The sequence below is a fragment of the Diadema antillarum genome, unplaced genomic scaffold, assembly GCF_040938485.1.
Source record: "Diadema antillarum isolate AM-2024a unplaced genomic scaffold, OU_Dant_1.0 seq00001076_RagTag, whole genome shotgun sequence".
NCBI classification, from domain to species: Eukaryota; Metazoa; Echinodermata; class Echinoidea; order Diadematoida; family Diadematidae; genus Diadema; species Diadema antillarum.
In genome coordinates, this window is record NW_027271899.1 from 301,668 (window position 1) to 322,592 (window position 20,925).

At 39.0% G+C, this 20,925-nt stretch overlaps 1 protein-coding gene across 1 annotated transcript; it reads left to right on the forward strand.

Moving 5' to 3' along the window:
• The first annotated feature begins 2,042 nt into the window (after window positions 1-2,042).
• Window positions 2,043-8,777, forward strand: LOC139743371 (protein YIPF5-like). Its single transcript, XM_071653854.1, has 6 exons — window positions 2,043-2,389; window positions 3,498-3,661; window positions 4,025-4,059; window positions 5,051-5,161; window positions 5,729-5,910; window positions 7,447-8,777. Exons 1-6 carry the CDS (start codon window positions 2,265-2,267, stop codon window positions 7,607-7,609), a joined length of 780 nt encoding a protein of 259 aa, XP_071509955.1. The 5' UTR covers window positions 2,043-2,264; the 3' UTR covers window positions 7,610-8,777.
• Window positions 8,778-20,925: the final 12,148 nt, after the last annotated feature.

The window sequence follows — 20,925 nt, forward strand, 5'->3', positions numbered from 1 at the left end:
AATTGAATTGAATTGAATTTATTCATTTCATTTCCATTTACTTTGCATTGCATTGATGTTTACATATTGACACATATTTACAGTAATATATCAGCATTAATTAACAGATTATAAGGAACTTATACAAACGGAAATGGGGTGACCCAACTAAAAGCGTAGCTTGTAAAATTTGTAGGTCACCATGACGAGTAATATTCATAATTATGTACAGAGTAATTGAGAATATAACATATATACAGACTCCTGAAACATATTTACATAACTTATACATATTTACATCTTAAAGGTAGTAAACATGAATGAGAAAGAGAGGGAGAGAACGAGAGAACGAGAGAAATAGAGGAAATAAAGTGAGAACCAAAGGGGGAGAGAGGGAGAAGAAAAAGAAAAAAAGAAAGAGAAAAATAAACAATGGAATTAAAATGAATAGGAATTCCACATGAATAATATACCATGTAAAAATTATATAAGATTACCTAATAGGGTAAAAGTGTCCAGATATCTGGTATAGGATTATAAAAAACTATAGTTACATCGTAACATATTTACTCAGAAGACTAAGTTTTAATTTGTATTTGAATGTTTTGAGGCTTATGGTTTGTTGAAGAGAATAGGCTAAAGAATTCCAATATTTTGGTCCAGCGAATGCAAGTGTACTGTCTTTAAAGTTGGTTCTAATGGATGGCAGGTGGTAAGAAGAAGACTGCCGAGTGTAGTAATTGTGCACTTGTTCATTCATAACAAAAAGTGACGAAATATTCTGTGGGAATTCAGAATCCTTCGAGCTGTACATAATGGATCCTAGATTCATAAGATAAATATCCTGTACTTTTAGAAATTTATTTTCATAGAAGAGTTCATTAGTGTGAGAACGTGATGTTGCACCAGAAATAATTCTCACTGCCCGTTTTTGGAGTAAAGTAAGTATCTTCTCCAAAGACGAAAGTTGGAAGTTACCTTACACTTTACTCCTTGAAAGAAAAAAAAAAGTACTTTTGGCCTTCTAAGATTGGCAACAGGCGTATATACACTAAACTGATTATTGTCTACTTTCCAACTGAATCTTACCTGCATGGTGATACCACCAGGGAGGTTATGGGCTCCCACCGAAACAAGCTCTTTGGCTCCCACACCTCGTACCTCCCTGTGGTGATGTAAATGCGCATGCATTACGTACGCGTATTCGACACGTAGGCATTGAGGTTGTTCATCGATGGTGTTGATGGATGAAGAGGAACCAATGCCGATACGATTCAGCTGCTACTGAATTTGGTGAGTTACTTTTAGAAGTGTGTGACTTAGAAACAAAACTGATGAAATATATTCCTCTGAAATATCTCATTGCCCTTCATGATTATCTGTCACGTCTGTGATGATGGCTAGTAATTTATACAGTTTGTAACTGTTAGTCCCATACGTTCTAATGCACGTTTGTGAAACTGAATGTTGACAGGTGCAGGAGATAATTTAGATCTCGATCTCTAATCAATGTAGTGTGCAACCCAGATGTCTCTAGACGGTCACTTATTTTGGATTTTAAGATTGACATAAACTAAGAAGTTTACAAATTTTTATACTTTACTATTGACTGAGCTAGACTATTGACTGTGAATCGTGTGATAGACCGAGAAGACAAGATCAAGTAAAAGTTGAGTTCAATTGCTTGGCCATTTTCATAAACTCCACGAGTGATGTGTGGTACCCTTGCGTACACGTACCAAATGAAAATTCGCCATTTTTTTCAGCGCTGTACTCTGGGTTAACAAGAAATGTGTACTTTTTTTTTAGTACATATATTATGCACAAAAAATGTTTTCTTGTTTGTGATTGTAGTACCGTAAATGCAATAGTTAATGCATGCAAATAAATAACTTTTTATCTCATTTACATGTTCTGTTGTAATCTCCACTGTTTAATATCATTGTGCATGTTATTGTAAGTACTGATATTATTATATTGACTTTGAATGAGGTTAGAATTTAAATTTTGTTTATTATCCAAGACAGTGTCAGTTTCTTTCACAAGCTGACATGGAAGGAATATCAGTATTGGGATCCGATCGTCATCACCGCGTGCTGATGATGAGAAAATAGTCACCATGACAACATTGCATAGCTGTATGATCATGGACATGTGATGGGGCTATAACTCTGTACCCCAAGGTACCATCGTAACCCCAGTGCAGTTTACACAAACTCTAACACACTGAAATTTGTGACGTCTTTTCAAAAGGTCAGTGAATGAAGTGAAGCCTTTTGCAGCGTATGGCTGGATACGGTGACCAGAGTTTTAATCCAACGATGGACCAACAGGGTTTCTTCCAGACAGACTATGATCAACAGCAAGGCTATGATATGGGTGGTGGTCAGTCGCAGCCATACGGACAGAGGTAAGTCTTTGTAGCACTAAAGCAAATTGTCCAAGGTTCGACCTCCCATGCCAAAATTCGACCACTTGCAAAAGCATAGATTTTACATGTAGTAGAGGGTTGAATTTCGGATGGCGTTATTGTCGAATTATGGGCGGCTTGCTTTACTACTTGAGGACCTTACTTGGCACTATGCATTCTATCTAAGTAACATACAGTGTACATTTTCAACCATGGTACAATAAGCATTATGCAGATGCCTTTGAAAGTGTTTCCCATGAGATTGTCATACATGCTAGAGATACAGTGAATCTCGTGTAATTCTTTTAGCCACAAAAGTGAAGGGGCCCTTAAAGGGATCGTATAGTTTTGGTTGAGACCTAATTTCAGGTTTCTAACATTTTTTGGTGAGATAATGAGAAACCTCTTACGAAATAAGAAAGAGCATGTAATTTCATGAGGAATTCATCGTTTATTTGATGAAAATTGGTTTTGAAATGGCTGAGATATCCAAAACAGAGCGATTCTAATAAAGTGTGGGACCCACATTTTATTACGATCACTTTGTTTTACTTTGTTGTTGGATGTTTCAGTCATTCAAAACCCAATTTTCATCAAATGAAGTTTGAAATCCTCTTAAAAGGGTATGCTCTGTACTATTTCATAAGTGTTTTCTTGGTAGCTTGCAAAAAGTTAAAAGCCCAATTCTCATCTCCACCAATACTGTACTATCCCTTTAATAAGCATCATTCACAGATAGTGAACATGAATGTGTACATGCCTTTTAAGATAGTGCAATGGTTGCAAATATATGGAGAGTTGTATAGTTGTGTCTTCAAAAGCTACAATTCTGCAAAGATTACATACCGGTAAGGAAGTTATTGTTGTGAAACAGTATACTGCAAGAGATACCACATTTAGGCTCACATCACAGGAATCATGATTTACTTCCAACTTCTCTCAAATGTGTTTGCGGTATTAAATACTATAAAGGGAATAACATATTAAAATTGTCATACAAACTGCAAGGTGAGTGTTCCCTCCTCACAGTGCTCACATGTGTCTTTGTTTTGAATGATTTAGTGATGTCCAGTCAGGTAGAAGTTGTATATTTCTGTTTTCCATGCAGTGCGTATGGTGGTGGATATGACTACTCCCAGCAGGGTTATGGGGGCCAGCCACCGATGATGTCACCTCAAGTGCCCTACACAGGTCAAATCATGACCCCTGAACCCATCCCGCCATCGGGTGGCTATTCGGACAGCTTTGATGATGAACCTCCCCTTCTTGAAGGTACAAAGGAAACTTGGATTTAATTTTGAATTCCTAATTTGCTCTAATGCAGCCCAGGGTCATAATGTTGAAAGAAAGTATGGAAAACACACATGTACTGTACCTCACATTTGACATTTGACAAAACAGGATTTTATCACTGTTACTTGCCCACAGTGTGATGATGTTTCATATTTAGTGTCAGATGTTGATACAGACAGTGCATTTATTGGTGAATCTATCTTTGCCAACCTGCTTCACTGGAATTTGGTAACCATTTGTGTGCACATGTGCACACCTTGTAATATTTTGCATGCAATGGCATGGGTTTTAAAATGCCGTGGATAATTTATTTTTTTTTTCTACATTTTCTTTCACAAACAGAACTCGGCATCAATTTTGAACACATCTATCAGAAGGTGAGTGTACAGCAATAACTCACTTGCTTTGCATCATTTTTATGTGATTTTTCTTGTTTTGGAGAGTATGCAGTAACCATGCAGTGAATTATTCAACCATCATTCTGGTAACAAATGGTTTTTATGTGTCACAGTGCAGCATGATTATCTCATGGCACCGTAGTGAAAGTCATTGGAATCTAAAGGAATCTGCATTGTATTGTTTGAATAAGAACATTAGCTAGAGAAAAGACAATATCTTGCTTGCTTTAATCTTAGTGTCTCTTGATATTCGAATAAAATTTATGAACTTACCCTGGTAATTACAAGGAAGTTGTCATGATTGTGTTAAATAATTGCTGAGTTGTGTGTATGTGATCTGTGTCTACATTTATTCATTTGTTTTTTTGCACTGAGATGGAATTGAAGGGCAATTATTGACTTAAATCTTTTACTAGATATAAATTGTAGACTCTTAAGTTGAGTCAAAGTTTTAAAATTTCACCCTCTACAAAGTAACCTTTGTATTTGACAGTCATCAGCATTGTAACATTTAACACAGTGTTTCATAGAAGTTCAAGTGCTGTTATCGAAGGCAGCATCTGATTGAAGTTAGGAAGCCAATGCTTTTGATCCTGTTCTGAAACTTCACCATTCATGTAATGAACTTCAGAAATCTGAATCTGATTTAGTGTCACCAAAGTTATTGCTTGTAGTATGTTTCAGTCAAATTTATGATGGCTCGTCTGTTGAAAGTCAGGGCATGTGCAATACACTCCAAATCACCTTGATGTAGTAGAGTGACCTAGGACTCATCTTCTTCTTCTTTTTTTTCTTCTTCTTTGTCTCCCTGTTCTCCTCATCCTCCTCCTCCTCCTTCTTCTGTTCATCTTCTCCCTCTCCTTCTCATGAATATTAAATATAAGTAGTATTACCACTTCTACTGTATGTATTATAGCTATCATTATTATTATTAAATGTCATCATCATCGTCATGATTTTGTATCCGCAGACACTGTCTGTTCTCAACCCCATGAGGGCGACAGACCCTGCAGCAATCAATGATTGTGATCTGGCAGGGCCGCTAGTCTTTGCACTAGGCTTTGGAGGGACATTGCTACTGGTATGATGTATCTACGTTATTTTTTTCAAAATGATTTGAAGTAAATTCATGCTCTAATGTTTAACAGAATATATGAATGCACCTGCAATCTTGTTGATATCAGATATTATCTAGATATTTTGTTTTTAATTGTAGCAATTACACTAAATTTATGGACCCCACCATTCTGTGGGTACATATTCGTAATTCTCTGAACTAATGAAGAAATTCAAAGTTTTTTTGACAATTTATATTAAGTAATTGATAAATCTCTATATTCAGAAAATTTATTAATTGCAGTAAACTTTGCATAGGTCAGCAATGTGGAAGTCAAACACAATAAAAAAAAAAAGTTTTCCTTCTGTTAGCAATGTTGATATAGGCATAGTTGTGTGTGTGTATGTGTTTGTGTGTGTGTGCATTTTATTTGTCTTCTCTGTATTTGATTTGCCTCACTAGATAGACATGTCCAGTTTAACTGCACCTCTTTCTGTGATGCATGTTGATGTAGATGTAGTTTGCTGCTGTTGTTAATCTTTTTCTTGTTGTTGTTGTTTGTCTGAATTCTATTTTTTTACACCTCACCAGGCAGGAAAAGTCCAGTTTGGCTACATCTATGGCATCGGAGGGATCGGCTGCCTGGGAATATGGATGTTACTCAACCTGATGAGTCTGACAGGAGTCAGTGTTAGCTGCATCATCAGCGTCCTGGGCTACTGTCTCTTGCCCATGGTTTGTCTCAACTTCCTTGCCATCGTCATCAACCTACAGTGAGTAGTCTCATCATCACTCTCCTCTTCACACTCTTTGCTGGGTGCTGTTAGTAGGGGATGCTTGCCTTCTCTACAGAAGGGGACGTTGCATGTAATTATTAATGAAAGGAGCAATGTGTTCCACCAGATACTTGTTCCTGTAAAACTTCAATAAGCATCAACTTTTGCATTCCAAAATTAAATGAAAGAAAGATATTCTTAATTTGTAGAAGGAGACAAATTGAAGAAACTCACACCTGAACTTTCACCCCTCTGAATAATATCTTTCTTTCATTTGATATGCCTTGTCCGCCTTGGACTACTTAACAAAACAGTGTCAGAATTTCGGAGCTTGGGTATTTGTTCCATGTTCATCGTGTCACTGCCGGCAACCAGGGACAGCCTGGTGGTAGTGTCGCTGCCTGGAAAGCAGTAGATGACAGGTTGGAGTCCCACTGGTTCTATTTTTCCAACATGTTTCTTAATATACAGATCAGCAGTTGCAATCTTAACAAATTCAATATGTAGAGGGAGACAAATTGAAGAAACTCACACCTGAACTTTCACCCCTCTGAATAATACCTTTCTTTCAAGAAAGAATCTTCTTCTATAAAGCCAGAAAAGATTGACCTAAAGTTTAAGTATGTTTGTGATAACAGTTTTAAGCTTGTTCATGTCAGATCTAGGGGTGCCTCCAGTGGGGCCATTGTTTTGTTTTGTTTTTTCTGGGAGGGACCAAAGTGGATGCACATTTTCACATTTTCATCTTCTTTGTGAAAATATATGGTTAAAATTGTCACCAAACTTGGCAGGTGTTATTGCCAGGGTGATAGAATAAATATTTGTACAAAGGGGCACCCCCAAATTAGAAACTCCCTGAAAAGTCTTCTACAAAACCAGAAATGCTCACGAGTAAAAACATCGGTGAGTGTACTTTTAAGTTCGTTTTAAGGCAGACGTAGGGATGGCCCCTTTGAGGCTTGGACCAAATTACGGGCCATGTTTACATTTCAATAGAATATACAAATGAACACTATGCCCCCTGGAGGTCCCACAAAGCCCTCTAAGTTTGATACGTTCTTCTTTGGTAAGTGTCTGCAAGAATGCATGGAAGGTAACTTGAGATACTCAGGTGAGTGGGAGACCCAATTGGTGTCTTATGCTATGCAAAATCATCATGAAAATTGTGCTTTCAGGTAGTGATCTAACAACAGCAACCTTTGCACCCTTACAAGTCATCATTGTGTGTGGCACTGTAATGCATTGGTACAAAGGATACCAGATTATCCTCCTTGACTTTATTTTAAGAATGGAAATCGTTGTGTGCCTGGCAGAACGACACAAATGCATGCGATTAAGGAAGATGTGCCCGGGAAGATGCAAGTGATGGCGAGGCCAATAAGTAAAACACGTGCCTTCTCGTCGTTCTCCCAGCCACACCTTCCGTGATTCATGAGCATTTGTGTCCTTCTCTTGGGCACACGACAAAATGTTCAGATTTTGGAATATGCACCAAATGCTATTCATCACCCATTACCTCTCTTCTCTACACAGGGGTATATTTGGTACGATAGCATCGCTCCTGGCCATAGGCTGGTGTAGTTTCTCGGCATCGAACCTCTTTGTGACGGCATTAGCCATGGACTCCCAGCAGCTCCTGGTGGCCTACCCCTGTGCTCTCCTCTATGGCGTCTTCGCCCTCCTCTCCGTCTTCTAGGCATCCATCTCACCTTCAGCACTGCATGATGGGATTCTTGTCACTCCGTATGTGATATACTGTATACGCCATTTATTTAGCGAGTCTAAATTTTCTCGAATTGGAAATTCCCGACAATTTCGTGAGTGGTTAAATTCGCGATCGTGGAGTCCTGTCCTGAATGGAGAAATGTATACGCGTACGTCACATTCACAGCTTGATCAGAGCCAACATTTTCATGTGTCTTTGATTTCGTGAATAGCACCTGACTCGCGAAATTTGCGAAAATAAAAACCTCGCGAAATTTTCGGCATATACAGTACTTCATGAATCAGGACCTGTGAGAGTGGTTGAATTCGCGACCAAGCACCACACTGACAGACCAAGAAAGAAGCATTATTGTTTGTCAGATGAAATGCTAGGCATTTGCCCACTGCGGAGACAAATATACAACACGTACGTGACAACGGGAGACAATGTTTCCGTGAGTTGTAAATTTTGTGACTACAGTATCGGTAGACTCGCAAAATTTGCAGTAAGTAAAAAAAACACTGTGAGCTACACCACGTGTGCAGTATAACGGTACATGTATATCTTGTCTGCAGTGGATGCTCTGACGAAGAATCAGAAATGAAAAGAAGTGCGAGGACGTGACTAACAATTGATACTGAAGAAGGAATAGTGACCAAATAACATTAACACGAGGACTGACATCACATTATTATCTAAATGTAATTAACCCACTGGATTTAGGAATGAGGAATGCATGTAGGCGTGAAGAGTGGTTGGAACCAGTATTACAGCACGTTAGAAGTCATTGAAAATTGAAGTCAAGCAAATGGATTCAGAAGTTTGATCCTCGCAGGTTGATATTTTGAATAACCAGGTACATAAAGACTACAGTGAGCCCTGTGCAAGTCTTATACAGTCACCCTTGCCAAAGTCAAATCCAATTGGACCAGAGAAAATCCTTTGACTTACATGAAATTCAGCTTACATGATAGAATTAATGCATTTCTATCCATCCAGCTAGAATTTTTCTTTAACTTAGCCAATTTTTTTGACTTGTGCGAGATTGACTTAGGTGAGGTTGATTGTACAGTGGTACTGCAGGAGTAGGTTAAACTTCCACAATAGAGGACTCATTTGTAAGTCATATTTTAAGTGAAAGAATTAGGAGATTATCTGAACAATTGCAGGGCTGGGATCTAATAAAAAATTGATATGGATGATGACCATGGCTGTACATAACATCTGAGTATGTTAGGAGACAGAAAGAGAGATTGAGATGAAAATCTTGTGCTCCTTGATAGTTTCTTGTAGTCTTGGCACCTTCTAAAGGAAGAAAAAAATGCTTAACAATTTTACTAGACCAACTCATCAAAACTGTCACATATGACCCCACATTAGGAACTCTTTGTTTGTGCATGTGTAGTTATTTCTGAAAGCTAAGCTGATTTCAACTGACTTTGTCAGGAACTGTAGTGCGGGAAATTTTGTCAGTTTCAGAATTTACATTTTAATGTACGTACATGTGCTCTGTATTCAATCCGCATGGATTAACTCTGGCTTACTGATTCTTGGCAAAATGAGGAACCTTATGCAAACCCTGCCAAGCCTTTTTATCTCTATTTTTTTTTCTCCACTAAGTTGGTAATGGAGTTGTGTGTGCAGGTTGTTACAGATTTAGCTGCCATACAATTTCCAGATTTGTACAAACAGGTCCAGATGATACTTTGTTAACCCATGCTTACCCAAATAATATGACTAGTGTTCATACCAGCAAACAAATGCTAAGAAACTCACTGGTTAATTTCCATTGCAGCAACAGCAACAACAACAATGACACCAAAAGAAATAATTTGCTTGCATATGATTACTGATTTTTAAGATATAGTGAATATGCTCATATTAATGACCGTATCAGAGAATGAAATCACAGCAATCACGGTTATCGTGCCTATTTCCAACTGAGGACTTCCAGATGATACTAATAAGGGCAAACACTTACATTTTGGATTGTGGAATCGTGTCAGGTTATGATGTAATCTGAGGATTCAACATAGAAGATGTCTTGGGATGTTTCTGAAATTATATCTTGTTTGCATTTCTGTACTTTCTTACAGAGCTGTATTGGAGTTTATCAAAGAAAGAAAGTACAAACTATTAACTCATTGAGGACAGACTGGTTTTGTTATAACACATTTCCCATAGACACCTGCTCGAGTATTCTAGGGACTTGTGTTCAACGGGTTAATGTACATACCTTCAATGCTTTCTTTGTCAATTCCAAAGTATTTCTAGTGTAGACAGATATATTTAGTTTCAATTTCTTGTGAAACACATACTCGATCATATACTTTTATCACTCTTGGAAGGCTTCTTTTGTGTGATATTGTGGAAATGTGATTGTATATGCCAGTTTGTGACATGTTAACCCGTTGAGGACGGTTTGATTTTGCTAGAACATGCATTTCCCATAGACACCTGCCCGAGTATACTCGAGACTCGTCCTCAACGGGTTAACAACCAGGATTCCTGCATAATGCACATAATGGATATGCTTCAGTTCTGTACAAGATAAAATTACAATTGCTTTTAAGAATTAAGGATATACATTTGTACAAGTAATGAATACACAGTACCGACTGCATGCTGTAGGGATTAGAGCCAGCACTGGCTGTCGGTTGGAAGCTCGGTGATCTAGTGGACAAGACGCATGTCCGGTGATCAGTAGGTCGTAGGTTCATATCCTGCCCGAGTATGTATGTCCATGATTTTTTATCTTGGCTCCTGCTAAACAGTGATTAATTCAGTGCTTGTTTACATTGATGTAGAGCAATTTTTCAATCTGTTGCAATACAATTCTTTGATGTTTGTCATCATATATAAAATGGAACTAAATATTCTTTTCTGAATACAATGTATAGGACAATCCTTATCCAAAGATTTCTATATTTACTAAAGTAAATAGACAATATTTCTTCTTGTGTAACATGCTGATGGACTTTCTGATGATGGCAAAGTAAATAACAGTTGCCATGAAGTGTGTTTGTGGGATGATCTTTGTACATCCCAATGTATCAGTACAACTGTAGAAGCCAGTTTATGCTGTATACTGTCTAGATAGGCTGACTCGATTTCATTTGCAAAGTGAATGTTAAAAAAAGTGGCCATTATGTTTTCGTCATTTCAAAACAAGTAGATTTTTCTTTTGATGGAATTGTATGACTTAGCGCTATCCTGTTTGCTTCAACTGAAAGAGAAAATATATTGTATGTACAGTTCTCTGTCCTCCAGGCCATACAAATGTAAGAGATGTAGTGTACATGTATTATAAGTACTGAACATCCATTATGCTTGAATAAATGATGGAACTTTAAAAAAGAAAGATCAATAGGAATATATTTTTACTGATAGTGGTACTGGTAGTTTAAGGCATGAATGAATATTCACACACAGACACATCACACGCAGACACACACACATACACACACTCACACACACACACATACACACACACACACATACACACACACACACACACACACAAACACACACACACACACATGTATATATAAAGAGAGAGAGAGATTATGTTTCCATGTTTCACCTTTATTGTAAAAGTGGAAATTTTCGCATATTTCGCACAGCATATAATATATGTATTTTTGTGGATGATTTGTAATATTTTAAATCTTCAATTCACCTGAACTAACACATGCAAGATTCAATTTACCTATTTAGGCGTGAAAAATTACTCACGTGAAAATTTCCACTTTAACAGTACTTGGTTTGTGTTGTAAAGTATGTAATACTGAATTGTATTGCAGATAACGCGATAACTCGAGCGAGCGGTGAATAAAATACCGCATCCGGCTGGCAATAGCCAACCGAGTGGTGGCAGCACACCAAGTTACCAGTAGTACACGTACTTCGTTACAGGATCTCGCGTTATCATCATTTTTTTTCCATCTACTGCGGGATTATCAGTTTCGTATATAAGGGCGTGTGAACAGCAAGTATATATTGCAGTAATCGCAGTGTCAACCAACTAGATTTGAGCATTGGAGACATTGTCATGATAACTGCTATATGTTATGATAACTTGGGGGCATGTTAACAACGTGCTGAGAGGAAGCAGTCAATTATGTTTTTAAAAAATAGTTTCTTTTACGTGTCATTAGTGTAAATGCAATCAAATGGCTCCTATCTAAATTTTTTCTTCGCAAGTTTCAAGGAAGTCTTCGTAGCTTTTTGCGTTTTCTTGCGTGGTGTTTGTGTGTGTTTGTGTGTGTGTGTGTGTGTGTGTGTGGGTGGGTGGGTGGGGATGTTATTGACTAGAATGACTCCGACTCATTCCACAGAAAATGTTCAGAAACGCAGAGACTGGCTCTGGTACCTAGCCTCGAGGACGCTCCATCATAAATAAGAAACATGCCATTCCAATGATATACCGTCAGTACTTCATTTTCTCTTTTATGGGAGCTTTTGACAGAACATTAAAACTTGATGTCGTTGATTTGCTTTCAATGAGCATGATTTATCAGCACTCGGCCGTAGGCACCTCAAGATGACACAGATGGGCGCTTCGAGGACTTTCACTATTTTGGAGGAAGATTTGAAGTATGACGTTTCCAGTGCTCTTTAACATTTTGCTGCTTATCACACAGAAAAAAACTAAATATAGATCAGAAGAACAAAAATCATAATTTCTAACTTTTTGTTTCCTAAATGCTGCCCTACAAGTCAGTCGCATTGACACTGTCTTGCAGGAAACTACAAGAAACGCCGTTCGGATGTTTGTTTTTGTTTTTTTGTCGATCTGTTGTCTTCCACGATTGATCGGAAATAGTATACCATTTGCTTTACAAGTGGCTTCTCGTTTGTTCACCTGTGTGATCTACGAGATTGCCAACCGCGAAACGTACGAGTGATGTGTCTTGCGGACAACACGTGGAGTTAGATAAGACATTCGAAAACGATTCGGGCTGCCTTAAAAAAAAGATCCTTCACTGGGTAAAACATCTTCATAGAAAGTATAGCTTAACTCGAATGCGATTTAATTTCTTTATTTCTTTATCTAAAAAAAAAAGATGTGAACACACTTATATGTTAATTTGTGTGTGTGTGTGTGTGTGTGTGTGTGTGTGTGTGTGTGTGTGTGTGTGTGTGTGTGTGTGTGTGTTATGACCGAAATACGTCATTGCATACACAGTTACTTGGCATGTTGTATTGTACTAGTATAGTTCCTTTACGAACTGCCACATCTCGGAGACAGAGGGTTGATGAGTCATGAGCGCAGTATGCAAATTTCATGGGAAATTTATTCCTTCTCCATCCGGCTCTCACACCCATGCTGGCCCTCCTGGGGGTATAGGTATTCACAAAGTATTTGTATGCTTATGAATATGCATTGACGAGAGAAAGGCGTTGCGGGAAGAGTCACGGAAAGTTCACTGAAGTTGATTTCACGAACTTTGAGAACGAGAAAGATAACATGGCAAAACCTATACAAAATGATTGCTTAGTGGAGAAGGTCTGTTGCTAGTTTCTATCTTCTCCCCCACCATCTCTCTCTCTCTCTGTCCAGTCAAAGTTTAAAGGGACATTCCAGACGATTTTCATAATTTCACATCATATAAATCGACAACTCCGTGTATAGATTTGTGGAATTTATTGTAGTTCTTGAGCAGAGAAACAATACTTTGAAAAACCTTAAACAAATTACACTGAACAAGGATGATGACATAGGAGGTTCACATAATTTAGAAATGTAGCAGTGTAATTCCATTAACAATACCGCTTGCTCGCGAGTTCACCTGTGTATAATCTATGCATTCCTTCTTCTCTTGTTCTGCTTCCTTGAGCCCCGACTCATGCATTCTTATGGTGACTCTGCCATGTCATCATCCTTGTTCATTGCAATTTGTTCTAAATTTTGAAAATATTCTTATTCTTCATCCCAATTATCACAAATTCTGAAACTCTGTTCTCGGTATAACTAACTCATAGTTGTCCAAATGTAAACATCTGAAAATCATCCGGAGGTCTCCTTTAAGGTGTCATTCTAGTCGGCGGTGGATATTCTCTTTCCTAATTCTTTTCATCGTCAACCGCACATGGTACGATAAATGTATTTCACATACATTCCTATTAACAAAAAAAAAATGTATAACATTCTATAAAAAGGAATATGATGCTTTTTTCATTCACAAATTGCGAAACTAAATTTCAGGAAAGAGTTTATTTTGACATAATCCTTGAAGTATTAGTCGCTTTCTCTATATAATTATGTTATAGTATAGCTTAGAATGAAACATTAAAAGAAAATTAAACCCAAGAATGCATGTTGATTGAGTGCATGCTGCAACATTAATAGAAAACATCAGTGAAAGCTTGAGGAAAATCGGACAGTCACTTTAAAAGTTTAAAGATTCTTTTTTTTTAATCTTGGTGACAAGACGGCTGGATCAGAAGACTACTAGAGATCATGCACGTCACTGTGCACTAGCATAATGAAAGAATAATGGAATTATCTCTTTCATAAGGCAAGCTGAATGTTATTACTCTTGACATTATGTCAGTAATAATTCCAGGGAATGTGTATTTTTCATATGAAATGATATTTTGTAGAATTTTCCAAGATGAACATGAATCCACTGGAAGGTCACTGTCACCTGTCTCCGAATTACGCGCATCTCCCTTGAGGATACCAGCACCCTTCCTTGATCTCCGCCCTCTTGGCCAGCTCCGCAAAGTCTGCTGCGCGTGTCAGCGAGTGGGCTAAACGTGTGGATAAGAGTTCTGTGGGATATACACATTGGTTGAAGGAGTCCTTGAAGGTCAGAGGATTCCTTCCGTTGGCCTTACCGGAAGTGACGTATCGTTGGGGAGAAGTATAGGTTCTACTCACAGAGAAATGCAAATGATGCCATTGAGCTAATGAAACCACTTTGCAACAGGTAAATGTTTAAACTTCAAAGAATTCAGTATTTTCTCTCAGTTGAATACAATGAATTGCATTGACGTGCAGGTCTAGATTAAGAAAAAGATGCTATTTGAAGTACCTGATGTTCTTTTCAAACTTGAAAATAAGACAGAGATTATCTGCGATGTTTACTTAAAAAACAAACAAACTCCACTTTGGTATTTTATTTGTATATTTTAGTGGAGCAGTGCTATCGGCATTAAACTATTCGGGACCCGGTATCACCACATTGATTTCATCAAGCCAACCCGATCATCTCAGACATTCCGGGTACTGTCGTCAACCCTGTGATGATGTAGGTCCACCTGTGAACACTCTAGCCTTCTATTCTGCCCGACAGAGTTGCCAAAGCCCTGACTAGGAGCCAGAGCCAGCCAGACTCAGGAATACAAGAAGGTTTAAAAACAACATTGCACAAGACATTCTTATTTGAATAAAGCAAATCACGTCTTTGAACACACTCCTTTATATAGACAAGCGTTGTGGCTGAAATCTTCGTTTAATCTCCTTGCAATGTACAGGAGGAACGATGGGTGACCTGCCGAAAATCTGTCGAGACAAGCTGAATGATGGAGTGTCACCCTTGGCCGTTCCTGAGATAGAAAGTGGACGGAGAGAGTGGAGCAGAGGATTTGGCGTCGAGGAGACCGTGACAGCATGCCGGAAATTTACCGGGAAGCAGAGGATAGGCCTACTGGTGGCGGTAACAGTGCTGAAGAGCAGGAAGAATGGAAGCTCACAAAGAAGGTGAAACACAGAAACTATAAGGAGATAGAAGAGTCACGTACCATTTGGAGGAAGAAAGAAAATGCAGAAGAAACCCCAAGGGAGATGAGGAAAGACGAAGGGCAAAAGAACGATTGATATCATTCGTGTTTTGACAAACGTGCGAGAATTTTCGTGCCCTTCCTTAGGTGCTTGGTTCGGCATATTATGCGCATGCAGACGAGGCCAGAAACTGGGAGTTGCAATAAACTGGAATCGAACTTTAATGGAATTATAGAGTGATTCAAATATATTGTTTCTATTGTTATACAAATCGTGTACCCAGTACATCTGGCTGTGCAATGTGTTATGTGCAACTTATATTCCAAAAATCCAAACATTTCTCTGCGTGCGTGTGTGTGTGCCTTACATGTCTGTGAGACTGCCATAAATCAGGGAGGTGTTACAGAGATGGAGTGGCAACTCTTCGTAACTCATGCAAACACATGTTTGGGTTCAAGGCGTTACAATGGGCCGAATGCATAAAACAAGCAATTGCTTGTAAGCAATTGCTTCAAGCAAAAGCACAAGCTCGTCTAGTAGAAGGTCTAGCTCAAGCATTTGCTTAAATCCATATGCATAAACTTTTGCTTGTGCTTATACCTTTTGCTTGTCCCGCACAAGCAATTGCTTGCGTTTTCGACAAAAAGGACGTCACGCCTGTGCGAACACAAGAACAAAGGCGAGTGTGATAGCATGTATTTGAAAGGGCATGTGTGTACGGAAACATTTCCTGACATAGCAAATGAGCTATGAAATGACACTCATAAATGCACACCCACAGACCCACACACACATCTATACACACACACACGTACTGGCTGATTCCCATCACTGCTTATAGCCCGGATGTTCCAGATCGCACGTGGAGCGAGGTCTCCTTGCTCTCCACCAAAGTCAGACATACCTGTTTTTCATCACATTTTCGGTGCTAACCACTGGACATTCCCGTTGCTGAAACAAAAAGTTTTTTTACACTACTTAGGAGTAATTTCTTCTAGATTTATATCAATCCTGCACAAGTGTGGTCTTTCTTTTTTGATATGAAAAATTATACTTAAAAGGGAACGTCCCAGTTAAGCAAAAGCTGAAGCTCATTTTACAGAGCTTGGAAAATCGTAAGCAATTGCTAGCAAGAACAAGCAAAAGGTATGCTTTTATGCATACGTTTTTAAGCAAATGCTTGGTCTCTAAGCAATTGCTTGCAGGCAACAAGCAATTGCTTGTGCTTGCTAGCAAAAGCTTCTGCTCGCAAGCAACTGCTTGTTTTTATGCATACGGATTCAAGTAAAAGGCTAGCACAAGCAATTGCTAGCGTTTATGCATTCGGCCCATTGGGATGTCTAGCATTCCATTACGCTTTGAAGTCATGCTCGGCACCGCTCTAGTTGCAAGACGAAGTTCGGAGACGAAGAACGCATTTTACCTTTCGTTGAATTACAAGCTTTATTTCACCGCAAAATTTTATATGAAATACTCGAATTGATTTAGAATAGTTTAGGAAAGAATTCAGTATTATTAACATGTATTTCTAGTTTCTTCGTAAGTCGCAAATCGAAAGGAAATGAAAATTAGGCCCTCTTAAAAACCTAATTTTTTCTATATTTCGCACATTTCCGCATGTTAGTTTTCTATCTTTTAATGAGGGATATTTTGATCTTTCAAATAAAGTACTCCGTTAAAGCGTGTTCCAGCGTGTTTTTAAACTATTTGCTGTTAAAATTGTGAGTTTTACACTGCATTTTGATTCGCTGCTCCAATTCAAGGTACACAAATTCATTGTTGCCATCACATTGAAAGAGAGAGCGAATTGCAGTGGGAGCAAATATTTCTAGATGTGAGAGCGCTAGTCCCGATTATTGATGCTCTCTTTTGTCAAAGCACATGGGTAACACCTGTAGTTGAACGCATAACTTCTCGGCGGTGCCGCGCATGACTTCAAAGGAGAGCTTTAGTTGCCTCTCCTTCTCTAGCACCTCCCTGCATAAATCAGAACCGCAAAGTCTTAAAGCATAATTCAAAACTCTCAGTGTGTGATCCATATTATGTATCGGTATGCAGTGATGTGCGAAAATTATATTCCAATGCAAAGATATTTCTACTTGTCGTGTATCTTCAGTCTATATGTTTTCTACGTTGTTATCATTATGTTTGTGAAATTAATCTGTTTTTTTTTTGTACTTTCAATTGTTAAAGCTTTTAGTATTTTTTCATCTACATGAAGATAAATTATTAACATAGAGATATTTTCCCTCTGCTGTATCTTATTTTTTCCGATGTTGCCTATACAAGTCTTATTTGCCATACCATGACAACGACTCTCACTATAGCAACCAAGGTGGGTTGTTGTGTCTGATGCGCGGAAAGATTGCGCAAAATGCTTATTACGTCATAATTCCAAAAGAAGCACTGTAAAAATTGCTTTTCTTTTTGCTCATTAAAAACAAAGATTGCTAGTTAAGTTTTGAATTAAAAAAAAAGAAAGTGCTGTGGGACAAGTTACTGGATATTGAAGGCGAGTCTCTGAAAGAATTCACATCATCTAAGGACCCTTTACCGAGAAAATTTAGGAACGAGCCTGTCAGGTAGCAATTGTTTCGTCACACGAAGCGCGTAGTGCGCGTACACACCTCACACTATAAATAAGGCACTGTTGCAATGTAAACATTAGTCTATCGATTTTCTTCGTGCGACCTTTCATGCTGGAAGATTCCTAGCGTGCTTATTGCCTTTTGGTGGTAAAACTGATTCTATCGACAGTTCTCCATTTCGAACACAAGTGTTAGAAATGGGTTGTAAACAATCAAAGACTGCCCTGTTTCCATCAATTGAACATCGAGATGGAAAACAGCCAAAACGACGAAGACGGTGTATTAGGTCGGGGCGTTTGCCATTCACCAATCAAAATATGGTAACTTTAGTCAATATTCTACTAGTATTTGTCTCTACCTTCTAACGTACTGTTCGTAGCCAAATCAAGATACTATGTTGACAAATGAATTCTGATCCAAATTAATGATTGTTTTTGTTGCATTAAATTTCTTTTTGTTACTTCACCTTCTCTCTTTTCTTATAGGTGAGGCCGATTCATCTCACCCAGGATGAACCGAGATCTATTGTGACGTCATCATCTCCTAGACCTGAATTACGCGCATCCTCCTTGCGCATGCCAGCAACCGCGATCCCCGCGCCCATGGCCAGCTGCTCCGCAAAGCCTGCTGCCCATATCTGTGAGTGGGTTGCGAGTGTGGATGCACGGATGGAGGAGTCCACGAGGGTCAAAGGATCTTCTCCTATTGGCCTTGCTGGTAGTGCCGCTGTAGTTGAGGAGAAGACGTACTCCCAGGGAGATGTAGATGACGCAATCGAGCGAATCTTGAACCACGTTGCAACAGGTAGGTCCTAAATGAACATTTCCTACAGCTTAAACTGAAATAAATATCTTCTCGCAGTTGAATCTACGATGATTGACCGTGAGCAAGTTTCATATTGCCATTTAATATTTGATATGTATATTCTTTTGTTTCTCTTGCTGTTTGCAGACGTGTTGACTTTTGATCACTCGGGACCCGGTGTCACCACCACTTACCAAGCCAACCCAATCCCTGACATTCCGGGTACCGTGGTCAGCCCTGTCGATGATGTTCGTCCCCCAGTTGGACCACTCTACCCTTGTCGCGACAGGACAAAAACTGAACCTTCATTTAAACCAAGAGTTCGGTGGCGTTCTTTCCACTACTTAGAGGAGGTTAGAAACCTGACGAGTTGCCAAAGCCGTGACTCCATCCTCAGAAATGGAAGGAGTCAGACGCAGAATAACCATGGCAACGAGATGACACACATCGGAAGACAACCGATACAGGCCCAGAAACACAAACAGGTGAGACAAGCTCCACATTACATAAATCTTTCCCTGTGAAGGAATCAAATCCATTTTCTAAAGTCTTTATTCTAGACACTCCTATTAAGACACGCCTGGTAACCACTGTTCACTTAATCTTCTCTTATCCCATACAGGAGGAACGATGGGCGATTCGGCGGACATTCTTTTGAAAGTGGATGGATGACTGATACAGTTACCCTTGGCCGTGTCTAAGATGGAAAGAGGATTGAGAAGGGAGGATGAAGAATTTGAGCGGGAATGTGACAAAGTGTCGGCAAAAGATGTGTCCTCGGAAAGTGGTGTTGTGTAAACACCAGAGACACCAAGAGTCGAGGACTAGAAGGAGAGAAAAAGGATGAAAATGAGGAGAAAGAGAATCCGAAAGAGAAGACAATTGGAAACGAAGCAGAGAGCTATTGAAGACTGGACTGGAGTAAATAAGACAAATCTGAAAAAGATAAGCAATGAGAACTACCAGATCTATCTCTGAGTTGACGAACAAAACGACGTAATCATCAGCTACCAGGCAGTCCATTATTCAGTCAGATAATGCCGAAGTAAATAAAAGTTTGAGCTGCAATGAGCTATAAAATTACTCCTTTGCAAATAGTTTACCATCGCAGCTCTATTTGAGTTCGTAGGTTGTATACGAACAACATTGGTGACGCGAGTAATGATGAGTGTCTGCTGTTCACTCACGTGTGATGTGTTACGCGTGTTCGTGTGTGTTTGTGTCATGTGTGTGTGTGTGTGTGTGTGTGTTTACATGGAAAAGCGTGCATACATGTTAATTTGTGGTGTATTTCATGACGGAAAAAATTCAGTGTGATTGTGTATTCATACATCTGGTGATTGAGGTATGTTGTTGGTTGATGACTTTACGTTTGAGATGTTGACGTTGTTCTCTTAGAATTATTTGTAACTACTCCCCTCGCACGTGTGCCCTCGTACGAGTGTGAGGGTGTGTGTGTGTGAAACGTACAGTCAGCCTGTGTCTCTCCGTATGTGTCTATAAACTTTTATGACATGGAAACAAAAGTGTGTACATTTTTTTTCTTTGTGAGTGTTAGCAAGGATTTATAGGTATATTTATCAAACTTGTTGGACAAAAAAAGAAAATTACAGTAAGCAAAGAAAGCTGGTGATGATGTTGTTATTTTTTTATGTTCCATGGTAATAAAGCGCAGGCAAATCCAGGATGCCTGCTACGATCAATGGGAATATAATTTTCCCCATCGATTCACCAAAACAGGTCCCGTTGTTTACAAAATGGAGCATTTTTTTTTACTCCTCCTCCAGGCAGAAAACTCTTGACCTTTCTCGCCAGTCACGCAACCCGACTGTTCACGTACGGAATTAGAACTATACAGTTGATTAGCAGAGCCATGTGATCGCTTACTCAGAATTGCTGCTCCATTATTGGCCATGGTAATATACGCGGTGTCATTTCCTGGTCGGAAGATCTATGATGTGTTAAGTCGATGCTGTGAATTTAGGCAACCCATTTAGATATTGACCACATCTCACACTGTACCTATATATAGACCACGGGATGTGACGTATCGATGACCACTGTATACAGCAATCAATGCACGTTTATCGAACGGCAGTGACATTTTGTAATGATTACTGTGTTCATTAGGGGTAGGCGAGGCTGCGCCAAGTATAGGCCTATCATATACGCACACACGCGCGCAC